At 45.5% G+C, this 16897-nt stretch overlaps 2 protein-coding genes across 3 annotated transcripts; one reads left to right on the forward strand and one right to left on the reverse strand.

Annotated features, from left to right (window-relative positions):
* The first annotated feature begins 900 nt into the window (after nucleotides 1-900).
* On the forward strand, nucleotides 901-13404 carry ca10b (carbonic anhydrase Xb). Of its 2 annotated transcripts, XM_028987874.1 has the most exons (9): nucleotides 902-1442; nucleotides 3550-3624; nucleotides 7919-8061; nucleotides 10601-10786; nucleotides 11750-11845; nucleotides 11927-11999; nucleotides 12440-12594; nucleotides 13037-13211; nucleotides 13288-13404. In XM_028987874.1, exons 1-9 carry the CDS (start codon nucleotides 1382-1384, stop codon nucleotides 13308-13310), a joined length of 987 nt encoding a protein of 328 aa, XP_028843707.1. In that variant the 5' UTR covers nucleotides 902-1381; the 3' UTR covers nucleotides 13311-13404. The 2 variants fall into 2 exon arrangements, with proteins under 2 accessions (XP_028843708.1, XP_028843707.1); XM_028987875.1 differs by lacking the exon at nucleotides 3550-3624 and having other exon boundaries at nucleotides 901-1442.
* A 1023-nt stretch (nucleotides 13405-14427) lies between these two features.
* On the reverse strand, nucleotides 14428-16635 carry rpl23 (ribosomal protein L23). Its single transcript, XM_028986731.1, has 5 exons — nucleotides 16560-16635; nucleotides 15849-15932; nucleotides 15451-15579; nucleotides 15257-15370; nucleotides 14428-14551 (listed from the first exon to the last, which is right to left on the reverse strand). Exons 1-5 carry the CDS (start codon nucleotides 16570-16572, stop codon nucleotides 14469-14471), a joined length of 423 nt encoding a protein of 140 aa, XP_028842564.1. The 5' UTR covers nucleotides 16573-16635; the 3' UTR covers nucleotides 14428-14468.
* Nucleotides 16636-16897: the final 262 nt, after the last annotated feature.

The raw sequence follows: 16897 nt of genomic DNA on the forward strand, positions 1-16897 counted from the left end.
AGATAGCTCCCAGATTGGCTTGTCCCAGGAAACCCTGTGGACGGGACAGTGGGCCGATTGCCAGACCATTCCCTCCAGGTATTCCGAGCTGAGACACAGCAGAAAATCCCTCACCGAACTGTCGCAGCAAGAACTGCGATTTATGGCCAAGAAGCCCCAGAAGCTTCGGGAAGGTCGTAAAACGGCAAGCAGGAATGGCCCTGGGAGCGGGGCGCAGGCGGCAGTTCGGCTCCCCTCCTTCCAGCCTGCATCTGCCTGGGCTGTGCTGGGAGTTGTTGGGGAAGAATGAAAACGCTGACTTGCTGGAGGGCCTGGAGTCCCGGGGAGCACAACGCTGGAGAGCCTCCCCAGAATCGATATTCTCGCTTTTTTGGGTTTTTTTTTTCTTGTCCCTGGGGTCAAAAGTGAGGGGGGGGGGGGCAGCATGTACAACATGTCCATGGTCCTGATCCCAAATCCATCTCATTTACATTTACAGCATTTATCAGACGCCCTTATCCAGAACGCTTTACAATCAGTAGTTACAGGGACAGTCCCCCCCCTGGAGACACTTGGGGTTAAGTGTCTTGCTCAGGGACACAATGGTAGTAAGCGGGATTTGAACCTGGGTCTTCTGGTTCCTAGGCGAGTGTGTTACCCACTAGGCTACTAACACCCACATCTCACGCAAGACGGGGAACGAGCGAACAATTTCTAATCCTGAATCACGGGGTGCCGAGGACCGTGTCGTGTTCTTCTCAACTCCACTACTGCTCGCTTATCTATAAAGCGCGAATATGCCGCCTTCTTTCATAAAACGTTATTTTCATAAAATGTGTGTGTGTGTGTGTGTGTGTGTGTATATATATATATAGTCGGTGCCACCAGCTCCGTCTCGGCATTTGGACCACCATCATCATGATCCGCGCATGGCACCGTGGGAGCGCTTCTTACACGACGTGAGGCTCCACAGCCGATCTGCAGCAGAAAGCCCCGTCGTCAGCGCTGGTGTGCGTGCGTGCGTGCGTGCGTGCGTGCGTGCGCGCGTGCGTGTCCCCCCCACCCCCCACCCCGCGCGCGCTCCGCGGTTCCGAGCGCCGTGCCATCTGCGGGCCAAGCGGAGGATTATCGATATGGATTAACACCGACGTCCGCGGCTAGCGGCGTGCCGTGAGCGTCATTTTCTTGCCGCTTTTCGTCCTCGCCGCAACATTCCGCCGTATTTTGAAGTATTTATACTGGACTGCGCGCGCGCGCGCGTGCGTCTGCGGAGCGCATCTGGAATTCGATCTGGACACCACCACCACCACCCCCCCCATCCTCACCTCCCGACGTCCCGCTCCGCCTCGGTGGGGAATGACGCCCGGTGGCCGCAGCCCGCGGAACATGGGACGCTAGAAGAATGCAGAAAGTCTGGGAAATATTTACTGTTCTCCACGCACATCTTCTCATCACCTCAGCAGGTAGGCTCCACGGCCACGCAAACATTTATTATTATAATATTAATATAAATGAAGTGGGAGAAAATAAATGATCAGGCTGATCCGGGGCCGTGGACGCGATCAACTTCGGCTCCGTGGCTCAACTTTTCCATGCGAGAAGACACTGGGACGAAAATGGAATTATAGTCACGACACGATTATTACTATTACGACACCGAAGGGAAAACGACTTTAAAAGGAATACTGAATTTATACTATGTTAATCTGTGGTCCACGTGACGTCACGGCCAGGGAGAATTCTGTGTCTGCATGTCTGTCCGGTTCCTCCGATCTTGGCCCAGTCCCCCCATCAGAATCAGAACATCTCCCGTGTAACGGAACTGCAGGCGAGGAGAGGAGGAGCTGAGACCCAGCCAGAGCGCCACTGATTTATTCAAGAAGATCTCAGGTCTGACAGGTGGAGGTTTGCTTGCTTTCTTCAAACAGTTCGGAAGCAGACACAGGCGGTGTCACCGGGTGTCATATGTTACTTTGCTTTCTCATATTAAATGCACACACACACACACACACACACACACAAATAATCAAATAATGGAGACTTCAGCAGCGATTCGTGGTTTTTACCACCTGCTGGGTGGTGTAATTTGTGTGCCATTTAGACCCCATGCTTGTGATTTAAAGGGCAACAAGGTTGTGGGTTTTGTGTTAGTCATGTCTGAGTGGGAAGGGAAATGCAGGAGCAGAAGCAAAAAAGAAAGAAAGAAAGAAAGAAAGAAAGAAAGAAAGAAAGAAAGAAAGACCAAAAAATCCAGACTGAGCAGGGCAGAGAGCGACGTTATCCACAGCACTCCAGCCAAATGGCCAAGAGGCCATGTTCTGTTTTTTCTTATTATTTCTCAAAAACAATCTGTTTTTATTCACTGCACTCAATTCTCTAGATGGTTTGAAATTCACAAATGACTTGGGTTTCCGTCGGACATAGTCTTGTGGTCAGATTGTTCAGGGTTCACTGGATGAAGCTTCCAAAACTCTCTGGACCACAGAGGCACAATTATCTTTAATTTCTGAAACATTCGTATAATTAATTAAACTTGTGATGATTAAACCTTCACCCCAAATGTCCACTCAGTCCATTTCTCCTTCTGTTTTATCACCAATGAGGAGAAGAGCCTCAACTGCTCCTCCCCAAGGATGGCCTTAATATAATATAATATTTTGTATTTATGTGTTTATATGCCATATGCAACTGATAAGTCAATATCAGTGCAAAGGGTTCAGTTGTGATAAAACAGACAAAATGAGAAATGTCTGAGATTCAGATCTGTCATTTCAGGCATGTTTATGTTCCCTCTGGTTACAAGATCTTATGATGACCACCACCGAATATGACTTTTTAAATATTTTTCATTATACCGCGAGTGCGCCATAAAGCAGACCAGATGTTTACTCGACACGTAATGAATGCACTTTGCACTATGTGTGTGCTGGCCTCGCATGACTCCGCATCAGATAAAAGAACACTGGTGTGGCATGTTGCATCCAGCTGAGGGTGTAATGAGTTTTTTTTTTTTTTTTGGGGGGGGGGGATTTGATGCACACAACAACCTGTAGCCGGCGGAGAGCGGTGTGGAGAATAGCAATGCGAGAGAACAGTGGGAATACTCCATTCCGCCATGACCTACATTTCCTGCTCTGTAGATTCAGTTCTGAGTACACACGACGCCCAAGGAATTCATAATGTTAAATTCCCACGTCAGAGAGCTAAATTTCTATCCCAGTTGGTGTGTTTTAAGGTAATAACTTTAAAAGCACTGTTGTGAAAGGATTTACTGCTACACTTTAAAAAATGTTATTGGACTTGTTAAGGACTTGTCACATATCCTTAAAAGTACTTATTAGTGCCTTAATGCTACACATGGGACCTGAGGTCCAGTCAGTAGCCTTGGACAGCACAGTGTTGTAGATTCTGCTGTAGGGACTCTGCATGGTGGAGAAAATGCTGTGGAGGTTCATCAAAGACGTCCCTGAATGATTGATGTGCTCTTTTCATCTGAATGATTTATCATGTGCAGCACATCTTCACACCCATGCCAGTTAACGTACAACCTTCTCTACCTTTTCTCTCCAGCACAGCCAGTTTCATCAAAACTTCATGATGGTTGGTGGACCTACAAGGATGTTGTTCAAGGGAGTTTTGTCCCAGGTAAAGTCGTCAAAAACTGTGTCTGGCTCTGATTCTCAATGGTATGACCCCACAGTAAGGTTCATTATTCCATTCGTTATTTAAATATGTATTGATAATTTCAGTCACATTACCAAGCTTGGAGTCATTTGAAAATATTCATATTTGATTAAAATAAATTTTCCAAAAATTCAGTCCAGATGTTTTTTATTTAAATGACTACAAGAAATTTCTAAATGACACTAAACTTTTGAACGGTTGTGTGTATGTGTTGGATCTTTCAATGAGAGATGAACCGAGCATTAGATAAGTGTGCAAGAGCCCCCTTTGAAGAATTCCATTTTTTTTTTTTTTTTAGTGGCATGTGGGGGGATATTGCGGTAAACGGGTGGAGTCCAGAACATCTGTTGATATGAGTGGTTGTTTCGGCAGTATCCCTTAAACCAATTAAGAGAGCTTAAACGATGCAGCCACAGTTCCGTCCTTCCTTTTCCACACGACCAGCCTCTGCGCTGTATGCTCAATAAGGGGAAGGGAAAAAAAAAAAAGCAAGATGCCCGCGAGTCTCTATTATACAGTATTTTCTCACCCTGGCAACTAATCGAAAAGGAGAATGGTACATACAGTCGGGAGGGTGAAAGTAGGTCACCAAATCTTTCTGTGATCACAGGCAGCTCTCACATATACGCCCTTGAAACTCTGTTGAGACCGGGGAGAGTGAGAGGGAGTTAGAGAGAAGGGAGGGCGCTGGATGGGAGAGAGAAAAAGCAACAGAAGAAAAAAAAAACCCACTCCCACGCAGTCGGGAGTGAGTTGAAATGGCAACTGTGAAAGGATGGAGGAAGATTAAGATTTGCTTTTTATTACCTGCGTCGCGATGGCGTCCTCCGTCGTTAGCTGCAGTCGTTAATGTGGAGCTTTTGTTTTTTTCAGATCCATCTCCTTCACAGACTAATGGGATTTAGACGTGTGGAATGGGGAGGGGGGGGGGGGGGGGGGGGGGCGTTTATGAGGCAGCACCAATAATGCCACCACATCTTTATTAATTATTTGAATCAGGCGCGTAACGTTCCATGAGGATGGGTCTTGGCTTGGTCTTGCGGAGAGGGTGACGCTCCACCTTTTTGGCACAGCATGGCACTCAGCACCCGGCATTATTTTGACAAGTGGCTCAATTGTCAGCTGTACCTTATGTCTGGAACGCAGGTGCTTGCCTGAAGCAATGTAACTGGCCACATTGGGAAAATTACGTCAGGCAAGCCGCCGCGGCTGCTGTCAGTGCGGCGCTACCCTTCACGTAGGCGCCACCAAGCCAGCACACCGCTTTCCACGCTGCACCCCATCCTCCAACTAGATTTAACACCGATTCACTTTCATTTCTCATCTCTCTGTTTTGGTGCAGAACTTACTTTGGTTGTGCAAACATAATCTTTTTATGATGAACCATTTATGTTTATACTGAAAATTATACAATTATAATTAAACGCTGGTGAATGGAGGCCAAAAATAATGTTACTGCTCTGTATGCTTTGAAGATTTTTATACAGTACTAGAAATCTTAACTTTACATTTACATTTAAGGCATTTGGCAGACGCCCTTATCCAGAGCGACTTACCACGTGCTTTGAAGTTACCATTCATTTCATTAGGACCCCCAACTATGAATACAATGAATACATCTTATATTAAAACTAAATAGTGTTTTCTACTGAATGAGGGTCACGTCAACAAATCCTGTGTTCTTACATGAAAATAATGTTATAGGAATACCAGAGTAAAGGCACATTTACAGCTACATTTATGGCATTTATTAGATGCCCTTCACTAGTGACAGTCCCCCCTGGAGCAACTCAGGGTTAAGGGTCTTGCTCAGGGACACAATGGTAGTAAGTGGCAAATGTGTTACCCACTAGGCTACTACTTGTGTATAGTGTGCTAGCAATCTTTCAGGAAGCAAAGAGCCTTAATTCCTTAAAAGCAAGGAATTCTGGACCAGACCAAGAGAGACAGACCATCTGGGTCTGGGTGTCCTTGGACAGGTACAGCAGTGAGCAGTGTGCTGCTGATTGATGGGAGTTCTGAGGAACAGTTGGGGCCGTGAGCATCAATTCTTTCCCAGACTCTTTTCATAGAAAAGGCACTCAGAAGGGGAGATGGATTCTTTCTGAGGACCGCTGCACATCCGTCAGAGGATTTTGCCGATGTAGAAACCTGTAGAGCCAGAAGACCCAGGTTCAAACCCCACTTACTACCATTGTGTCCCTGAGCAAGATACACTTAACCCCAAGTTGCTCCAGGGGGGGGGGACTGCCCCTGTAACTACTGATTGTAAGTCTCTCTGGATAAGGGCGTCTGATATATGCTGTAAATGTAAATGTAAATGCAGGCGCAGTGCGTGATGCCCTCCCCACCCCATCTTTTTTGAAGTAGACCGGGCGCGTTCTCTGCGGCCCCATGAAAGTCACCGCAGCTGCCTGCTTCCCAGCTTAGTTCTGCCCCATGACCTGGCGCTGAAGCTCCTGAATGGCCGCCTGAGCCTAATTTCGCAACACTCTTGCTTGAATTTCGATTTGGTCTAGAAGCGGCTAAGTGAATGTCAGCACACAGCACATCGGAGGGGATTACACCACTATTACATCACCAGTTTTGGAAGCAGATATGTATTTAGGGATGATTGTGCAAAAGAGGCACCACATAACAGCTATACAAATTAGAACGAATTGCAGGAGGAATGAACATTATATGCCCAATTATGTACAGGATACTGGCTACATAATGGGTATAAATATACGCCACAGTATCAGCCATAAATTTAAGAACACCTGCCTAACATTGTGCAGGTGCTGCTTGTGTTGCCAAAACTGCTATGACTGATCCAGGCATGGATTCCAGAAGAAGGTATTATGGAATATCAAGACGTTAGCAGCTGATCCAGAGTGTCTTAGTCGCGTTCTGAAAGCCTTTCATGAAACTATTTTCGCAGTGTGGTGGGGCGCATTGTCCTGAAAGGGGCTACTGCAATCAGGGAATGCTGTTGCCACAAAGTGGTTCATCCTGGTGTTTGTGCACAGTTCAAACCCTCTCAGGGAATCTTTTTTCCATGAGCTGCTGAAAAAGAAAAGGTGCCTCGAATGTGACCAAATTAGCAAAAGGTTTTAAAAAATGCAGGAATAGATTTTTTTTTACGTACATTTTGGAGAGTTAAAATCTAATTGGAATTCCATTTGAACAAAAGCAAAAGCCCTCACATTGTACAGTGCCATGTTTTTCATCCAGTAGATCTCCACTCATACTTCAGCCTGTACTTACAGGCTGATGGCCATCGCTGAATTAGGCTGAGTTCAGCCTCTTCTAAAAGGGAATAAACCCATAATCTCTCTACTTAGAGTCAGATAAAGAGAGAGTCGCTGAACTCTGCTGCGTTTCTGTAGCCTCCGCTGGATTACGTAATGCTGCCAATGTCTCTCGGCCCTGCAGCCGACCCTGAGGTTAGCCAAACACATCTGTCAAGCTGACACGTCCAGGGGGCTTCTGATCAGAAGGCCCATCTTTCTCCTGCTGGGCAACGATTTACCTGGCACTGAACACAAGGAGGCCATGGGGGCCATTTCCTGTGTGGCACCGGGGGGTGGTTTTATGTGCAGCGAGGTTTTTGCTGTGATAGCTGCCAGGTGGATCAGTGGCGCAGTGGTAAACGCTGCTGCCTTGCAACAAGGAGCCTTGGATTGTAAGAGCCAGAATGCCCTGGCTTGTATTAGTGGGTTTAGAAAATGGCCGGGTATTAAATCGTCCCTGGAAAAACGTTGGACAGCATGGGATGTCGTAAGTGTGACGTATTTATTTATTTATTTATTTATTGGGTGGCCCTATGCGCGAGCCCTATGCGAAAACTGTGATGGCATCACACTTGTCAGCTTCGGCTCACTAAGACGGGCATGCATAAATCAGAAAGCATGGGCAGGCAGTGGCCATGACAGCTGCTGTCAGCTTGTGACAGATTGCTTTACACTTTCATGAGACGTTCATACTTGTCTTCTCGTTGCAGAGCAAGATAACCCAAATGTGTCCGGATCCATATATGGTATAGGCTAACATGCTGTCCAGGTGATAAATAATACGGCCTGCATCTGTCTTGTTCTGTGAGGCATCACAATGATAGTATTTCAGGGGGGGGACATGTTGCTCGATCTAATTTGTGTGGCATCGTTGTATTCGCTGCATTCAGAGGGACGAGTTGGATTTGCAATAAATCTGAAGCTAACTTGTGTTCTAGGCTGTCAGCGCCTGTATCGTTTTTTTTGTCTATGTATTTCAGTTCCATCTTTCTGGGGACTGGTGAACTCCGCCTGGAACCTGTGTGCCATTGGCAAGAGGCAGTCACCTGTGAACATCGAGACCAGTCACATGATCTTCGATCCCCATCTCACCACTTTACGCCTTAGCACTCGAGGCCGGAAGGTAGACACTGGAAACGCACTAATGTGTGATCTGCCGTTTCAGGGCGTAACCACGGCAGTTACGCCTGGTAGCCATGTTTTATCAACAGATATTTTCTAGTTGCCTATTGTAACATGTCTAAAGCAATGCTGAAAATGTAGATGTACACTACCACTCAAAAGTCTGGACACACCTACTCTGTGGAGGTTGTGGACAATAAGATGGTGGCCGTTTTGAAGAATCCAATGCAAGAAACATATTTAGTATTTTTGTAGCAAGAGAAACAGAATGAATGATGAATGTTATTAGTTTGGTCTTGGTTGGATTGAGTTTTAGATGATGGGCTGCCATCCAACATTAAATGTCAGTTGGACATGCAGAGATCTTGGAGGAAGCATGTACATCCGAGGGAGGAAAAGAGAAGATGAGTTGTGTGACGTCAGCATTGCAGCGGTAGGATAACTCATGAGAGGAAATCACCTCACCAAGTGATCTTGTGTAGAGGGAGAAAAGGAGGGGACCAAGAACTGAGCCCCGAGGGATACCAGTGTAGAGTCTATGTGAAGCAGACAGGGATCCTTTCCAAGTCAATTTTTTAAGACTGCTCATCAAGGTAGGGAGCAAAACACTGCCATGCTGAGACCCAAATTCAAAATGAATGAATGATAAGAAAGTGTTCAGCATAAACCATCAGACCTGTTGGTGGTGGAGAGAAGAGAAGAGCGTGAAATGCTGCAATCACAGCAGAAGCTCTTTGCTTTGGAGAAACTCAGTTGTTAAAAAATGTTTGTTTACTACATAACCTTGTGTGTGTTATTTCATATTTCTTTGTCTTCAGTTTTGTTCTCTAATGCAAGACCCATAAATGAGTAAGTGTGTTCAAGCTTTTGACTGGTAATGTACACGCATTCACTGATGTGACAAACCTGTGATTGTGTCAGCAAAACTAGATTATTTTAATTATCTGCTTCACATTAGTGTCTCTTAGATCTCTTGTTCAGAGCATCTAAGTGATATGTGATGCTATTAGACTGCCCATAGATTACCATTTACACCTGCCTTCTGTACAGTGTATAAAGTCACTGGAAAAGTACACGTCACCAGAAACACGCTGCAGGTAAGGCAGGAACAGAGATTACAGGGCTATATGGCAGGGTACAGAAAGCGGTGGGTTAATAATCTCTTTTTAAATTCCTCGCCTGTGATTAATACCACCATGCATCTGCTGGAGGAGATTAGACAGCATGACCATCTGTGCCCACCATGGCAGTCGGAGGAGAATTCTCCAGTAAAGTTGTCAGTGGCGAGATGCGTGCAGCACGTCCCACTGCTCCCTGTCGCTCAATAAAACATAAGAAACCCCTGCTTGACTTAGTCTGATGAGATGAGGTGGCAGGCGGGTTTTGATCTCCTGGGATTGACATGCGCTTGCTTGCTCTCTCAGATGACCTAATTGCCATCCATATATTTCCTTTTGTTATTGCCATTTTAATATTCAGTGTGAGTCGCGTGGTTATTTTTTGGGGATGGAGAGCACATTTGGAGAACCTCAGCACTGTTGCCAGATCTTTGCCTTATTTTCCTGTTATGTGTTGGTGATACCAAGGACGTGTTTTTTATTTCTAGGGCCCCAATGTGTGTGCCAATGTTTTTTAAATATTATGTATGGAACATTTTGATATATTAGCATATTACTTAATATTTATATATGTGTACAGTTATGTGTATCATTTATGCCTTGAGTCAATTCAATCTATGTTAAGTGTCATTTATGCAGCAAAAGAAAAAGCCTGAACCCACAGACAGATGGTGAGAGATAGTTGAGTCAAGTCTTATTTAATAGAATGCGTTGCTGGAATCCAAGTCATGTGACTCCATGGCACACCTGTGCAAGTGAAGCAGCCGCTACAGGGGATAAGTAGCCATATTCTGCATGAAAGCCAAGGATCTGGCAACTCTGGTTGCTGCTTGTTAACTCGGCAATTGTGGATGCGGTGGGGTATCCAGAAGGAACTTCTTCAGAGCGACTTTGCTGGGTGGTAATTAGACTTGTCGCAGGCACAGGGCCCATAATTCATAACGCTGTCAGCTGACTGCTTTAATGCAGGCCCCTGCGCCTCTCGCTCATTTGATTTCCCCTGCATTATGCGCTAAGATGGAAATTACTGCCTCTTGCTGGAAGCATATTAAAACAATGTGTCGCGTAAAATTGATTACCCCTCCACCCATGCCTGGAGCCTCAGCAGTATTTCCCCCCCTGCTAAACAAACACAAACCTGATTACCTTGTTATGAAAGACTCCATTAAAGTGCATGTATGAGAAAGCAGACAGCTTCATGCGCAGCTATATTTCATCTCCAGAGCTCCGTCTGTTTCCTTCTCTTTACAGTTCGATGGTGAAATGTATATGAAACAGACAGTAAGTGCAACATATAGGTTTAGTTTTGTGATGACAGCCTGTTTGTTGGACAGAGTGATGTAATAGGCTCGTGTCACATCCAGTCTGTATCCAGGATTCACTGAAATTAACGGTTGTTCTGAAACGCCTCCTCCTCGGCAGGTCAGCGGGACGATGTACAACACTGGCCGACACGTGTCTCTCCGGCCGGACAAGGCGCACCTCGTGAACATCTCTGGAGGCCCGCTGAGCTACAGCTACCGGCTGGAGGAGATCAGATTGCATTTTGGCAGCGACGACAGCCAGGGCTCTGAGCACCTGCTCAATGGCCAACCTTTTCCTGGAGAGGTGAGGACTGGGCCGACTTTACCCTCATTAGAGTCATTATGGTCACTTCCCAAGGCGGCCAGACTGTCGTGTTTTCTCCCGGACTATAGCTATTTTCAGAACAGATGACCTGGTATTCTGCTAAACACACAGTCTGTCTGGAAAAAACCCTTATTTGGGGTGTGATTCGATTTTATGGGGATGGATTGAAAGTTGTTCTCAGCTTGGCCAATTAACTATTCATAAGCAACGGTGCGACGGGGTGGTGGGAAGCCCAGAATGGGTCCAGGGAAGCCGAGGCGAGCACGTCCAGCCCTGCAATGTCCAATCAATTCCAGAATTTTCTCATTTTCACTTTTTACTGTAAGGGTATGCAATGTTCTGAAAATAGTCCACATTCCGTGCTGAGTTTCATCAGATGATGAAAATATTCCCATTTCGCACACTCTCATCCATCAGTCAGTCAGACAAAAAAAACAACAACAACAACAACCTCTGCATCAGTCCCTGTCAAAATCAGGTCATTAGCACCCACAATTTGCATCCTAACAGCTTAATTATGGGCTTGACAAGCATGCTAATTGTTATTAATGAGCTGAGCATCACTCAGTGAGCTAGGGTGTGAATATGAATGACCTAAATGCATAAACAAATTAAACAAAACCATTTAGGGTAGACACCTCAGAGGCAACAGTCCTGAGACTCAAAATTTGTCAGAAGCATTATAAACAGGAAGCTGAATTTCATTTTAAACCCGTGTATTTTTCTTTGGTGAATGACCCAGGTATACTTTCTACTATATTTGTAAAATTCTCTTTGCTGATGCGTTACCTATGGCATGACTGTGGCATAAAAACATACATGAATGGCATGTAATATGTTGCGAAGTGCTTGAAATGGATGATCAGAATTATTTTTAGCCAGTCATCCCAACTTATAAAGGACAACCTTGTTTACACATTATTACTCTTTTTTCACCTACAGGTACAACTCATTCACTACAACCATGATCTTTATTTAAACTACAGCGAAGCTGCCAAGAGCCCCAATGGAATCGCAGTGGTATCAATGTTCCTGAAGGTCTGTGAGTTTTTTGTTAAAACAGAAAATAAAACAATCATCCTCATATTCAGATTTTTTCGTTATTGTTGTTGATTTCAGATATCAGACTTTTCAAATGCTTTTCTAAACCGCTTGCTGAACAGAGAGACGATTACGAGAATAACCTATAAACGTAAGTATATTGACTTCTTGACTGTTCGACTGTTGTATCGTAATACAACCAGAAGGGGGCAGCAGCACAACGAGCAAAACATCAGACTGTAGAATCTGTCGTGGCCAAACTCGATTCTGAATGTAAAACATGCTCACTGAAAACTCATCACCACTGACGGTTCTGGAAGCCTAGTAATTCAATAACTTTATCTGATCTCTTATGACTTGGGTGGGGGGGGTCGCTCCAATCCTTGAATGGAGCCTGAATCCAGTGGGGGCGTGGCTTCTGTTTAGACTGCCTTGTTCTAGACTGCGTCCAATGAAGAGACAATGAGACAAGTTCCTCCTAGACATACCACGCTGACAACCATCCCTGTTTATGCCTGGATACAAGCATCATATCACTTAATACGTTAATAATTCTGTGAAATAATTTTTTTCCCCCCTTTGGACCCTCAGATGATGCATACCTACTCATGGGTCTGAACATAGAGGAGCTCTACCCAGAGACATCTCGATTCATCACATATGAGGGCTCCATCACCATCCCGCCGTGCCTTGAAACAGCCACCTGGATCCTGATGAACAAACCCATCTACATCACTCGACTGCAGGTGACTGTACTTGCCGGGTTATTTTATTCATTTCTGGGCCCTCTGCCAATGTAGGGCATTTATTTATTTATAATGAGCATCCTAACAAGACTTTATTCTGGTCTTGTCTGCCAGACTTAAAATATTCTTCTGTTCCTGTATAATATAGGGACTTTATGGTAATAAATAAAGTGTGATGAATCCTCTTTGAGGTCCCCCTACACCCCAATAAGCTCTGCGCTCTGGGTTCCACCCTGTTAGGCTCTGCAAGAGAAAGTTGGTATTTAAACTTCAGATGACATCTGATCCAGGGAGTTGTATTTAATTATTATAATCTTCTGGTATTAAATTACTGTATGTTATGTTGCCCTTTGATTGTTTAAATCCTGTTAATTGTGACCACATTCAGGAAATTACAGTAAAAGAAATAAAGAAATTGGTAGTCACTCTCGTTTGCTCTCAGTTGCAGTCTCTCCGTCTGCTCAGTCAGAACCAGCCGACTCAGATCTTCCTCAGCATGAGTGACAACATGCGTCCAGCCCAGGCCTTGAACCAGCGCTGCATTCGCACCAACATTAACTTTGTCCCGCGCAGCCGCAGCTGCCCCAACAACCGCATGCAGAGGCCGCAATACAGAGGTGTGTGTGCTTTAATGGATGCCAAAAACACCAGCGACCTCACCAGCTAAAACAACTTTGTTCCCTTCCCTTTCAGTGAACGAGCGGCTTCTGAAGTAACAGGCCCGGTAATACAGGTGTAAATACCACAATTCTGATCACACGTCGAGTCAGAAACAAATTTTCTATTGTATTTTGTGTGTTTATATTGGTCTAAAAAAAAACTTGTAAAACTCTTGTTGGAAATTTCGGCTCAACACCCTCATTCACATGTAGAGAAAAAGAAATAAATAACTGAATGTGCTGCAGAACCAAGACATCCCCCTTGCCTGGGCCAGGCAGTTTTAACGCTTTCTGCATAAAAACCCATCAGAGCCTTTTACAAGCAAGTGGTTTCTTCAATAAAGTTAACAACGTACTTCTTTTGTTGCTTCTGACTTATTATTTCACAAATACAGTACAGGACAAAAGTTTGGACACACCTTCTCATCCAATGTGTTTTATTTTCATGACCATTTACATTGGTAGATTCACCCCGAAAGCATTGAAACTATGAATGAAAACATGTGGAGTTATGTACTTAACAAAAAAAAGGTGAATTAACTGAAAACATGTTTTATGTTCTAGTTCCTTCAAATTAGCCGCCCTTTGCTCTGATTACTGCTTTGCACACTCTTGGCATTCTCTCGATGAGCTTCAAGAGGTCGTCACCTGAAATGGTTTTCCAACAGTCTTGAAGGAGTTCCCAGAGGTGTTTAGCACTTGTTGGCCCCTTTGCCTTCACTCTGCAGTCCAGTTCACCCCAAACCATCTCAACTGGGTTCAGGTCCGGTGACTGTGGAGGTCAGGTCTCCACTTTTTGTTAAGTACATAACTCCACACATGTTCATTCATAGTTTTGATGCCTTCAGTGAGCACCTACCAAAAGAAAACATATTGAATGAGGAGGCGTGTCAACTTTTGTCCTGTACATTAACATTAAATTCTAACAAAGAATTCTGAAGTAGTTCTACTCATCAAAGCTATGTGTAGAAATTCTAATTTCCATCAGGGATTGTAATTATTTCATGCAATCCAGTGCTTTTCTCAATCCACGCACTTAATGAAGTGGGGTTGGAAGCTGGGTCTTCTGGTTCATAGTTGAGCGTTACACACTAGGCTACGACCATCCTGATCACCAGTCAAGTTAAAATCAGATGACCATCTCTATAAAGAACTGAAACACCAAGAGACAGCATTCTTTCCAACATTTTTAATGAAAATAAGACAGGCTCCAGATTACGCAATGCTGCCTGCGTTAGAGGCAATCCTGGGCCACAGGTCGGCGCACTCCTTAGCAACAGGTCCTGTGATGGCTGAACCTGAAGACCAAAGGATGAAAACGATTAGTTAACGCCAGAAATCATACAGCAGCTTTTAATCTAATAGACAAGTTGGGTAATAGGCTTTGTGTCTGGATGCAAACCGAACCACATGCATTTCTTTTGCAATTACATTTACAGCATTTATGAGACTCCCTTATCCAGAGCGACTTACAATCAGTTCCTGGAGCAACTTAGGGTTAAGTGTCTTGCTCAGGGACACAATGGTAGTAAGCGGGATTCGAACCCGGGTCTTCTGGTTCATAGGAGAGTGTGTTACCCACTAGGCTACTACCACCCCAATCACCTGAAAATTAACATTTAGAGGGAGACTGAAGTGATACCTGTAAACAGTGATTGGGGGCAGTGGTGGACTGACTTAAGAAAGAGGACCCATTGCCGGTTCAAATGCCCAAACCACCAAGGTGCCACTGATCAAGGTTCAGTCCACACAGTCCCCCTGTAATGGCTGCCCCCTGCTCACCAAGGGTTAAATTTCATTGTGAAATGAAGACATTTTGTCGTGCGCACCGTGTGCTGCAGTGTTTCACAAGGACTACCACTATAAACAATTTACATAATTCTAAATTATATCCAAAGCAACATGCTTTGGATAAAATAAGTTCCTTTATTAGACCCACAAGTGGGAAATTTACAGTTCCTGTCAAACAGCAGGGTGTTGGGATGGTCACAACATGTACTCACCTTTCATCTCGCCTTTGTTATTCACTATAACACCCGCATTGTCTTCAAAGTACAGAAAAATGCCATCTTTTCGTCGATACGACTTCCGCTGCCGTATGACCACCGCAGGATGCACTATAAAAATAAAATAAATAAACCCAGAATGGTTCTAAACCAAGTCACTCTCGCTGATTGAAAAAGCAGAAAACACGTACCCTTCTTCCTGAGCTCTGGTTTGCCTTTCTTCACGGTAGCCATCACCATGTCACCCACGCCAGCAGCAGGCAGGCGGTTCAGACGCCCCTTGATGCCTTTGACAGAAATGATGTACAGGTTCTTGGCACCTGGAGGAAGACGTGACAAAAATAGCTTTCATGTTCCAGGTCCACACACACACAAAAAAAAAATCACTAACTAAAAGGCGATAAAATGTTCCACCACCGATTGAGATTTAACAGTACAAGTCACTGCCATCTCACCCAAAAGTAATGGGCTCCACTGTCCCCTTCCACGACAACTCACCCAGCCACTGACCAGACGAAGCAAGTGCTTTTAAGAAGGGGAACTTGACCACGACTGCAAGAACCACCGACACCGAACACCGGGCGCGTACCTGTGTTGTCCGCGCAGTTGATCACCGCGCCCACCGGCAGGCCCAGCGAGATGCGGAACTTGGCTCCAGAAGACCCGCCACGTCCTGAAAAGGAGAAGAAGAGTCAGCGCGAGTGGAGGTGCGTGGCACCGTGCAGCGGATTCGGTCGTGTTCCGCCGCCGATTGAGACCAAGCGGCACGCGTCGCCGCCGTCTCACCCACGAGCAGCGGCCTTCACTCTCCCTCTCCCACGACAACTCGACCAGCCACGAAACAGACCGGCCAAGTGCTTTAAGGGAGGGCCCACGAGTCCCGTTACGGCGAATTACCATCTTAAAAACGACGGGCTGCAGGTTCCAGAGACACATGGAGCGGAAGCAGCCATGTTGGCCGGCGCGAATTCAGCGACCAAGGCGTCGCGAGTCCACCGAACCGCTGCCGTCGCAGGCCATCAGAACGTCGCGAGTAATTATGCATTACACGCGCCGGGAAGCTTTAAACACTCGTGTCCACGTTCGCTAGCCGAGCATGCTACACCTGTAGCAAAGATGGCCGCCGGCTCCGACGTTTGAGGCGAAAACGTCCCTTTCGTTTAAAACACCCCAATTCGTACAGAAAATACCCCGCACAGGGGGTTAAGAAGCGAGGATCGTGCCCGACGGGGGTGAATGCGGCCCCCGCGGGACCTTCACGCCTCACGATGGGGGCAGATTTCAGCCAGGGCCCGCTTACCTCTCTTGGACATTGCTGCAGAGGGGGAAAGAGGAAGGAGGAGAGAGGGACGCTGGGATATAACGCCGCGCGCACGTCGATGACGCCACTTCCGCCGGCGGCCTGTAGCGCGAGCTACAGACGGAAAAACGAAGCGCAGCCTGGAGAACAAGCCAAAAGATTTTAAGAATCTGCTCAGAAAGTTAATCATTGAGAATGGGGTTATGAAAATAATTAATTGAGTGCAAGGTTTTATAGCTGTTAAATGTAAATGCAAAACGTTGCCATAGTTTACTCTGATTATTTGTTTTTATATTAAGTATTACATTAAGAATGATTCTTCAACCATGTTCAAAACA

The sequence above is a fragment of the Denticeps clupeoides genome, chromosome 7 (genome assembly GCF_900700375.1).
Source record: "Denticeps clupeoides chromosome 7, fDenClu1.1, whole genome shotgun sequence".
Classification (NCBI taxonomy): domain Eukaryota; kingdom Metazoa; phylum Chordata; class Actinopteri; order Clupeiformes; family Denticipitidae; genus Denticeps; species Denticeps clupeoides.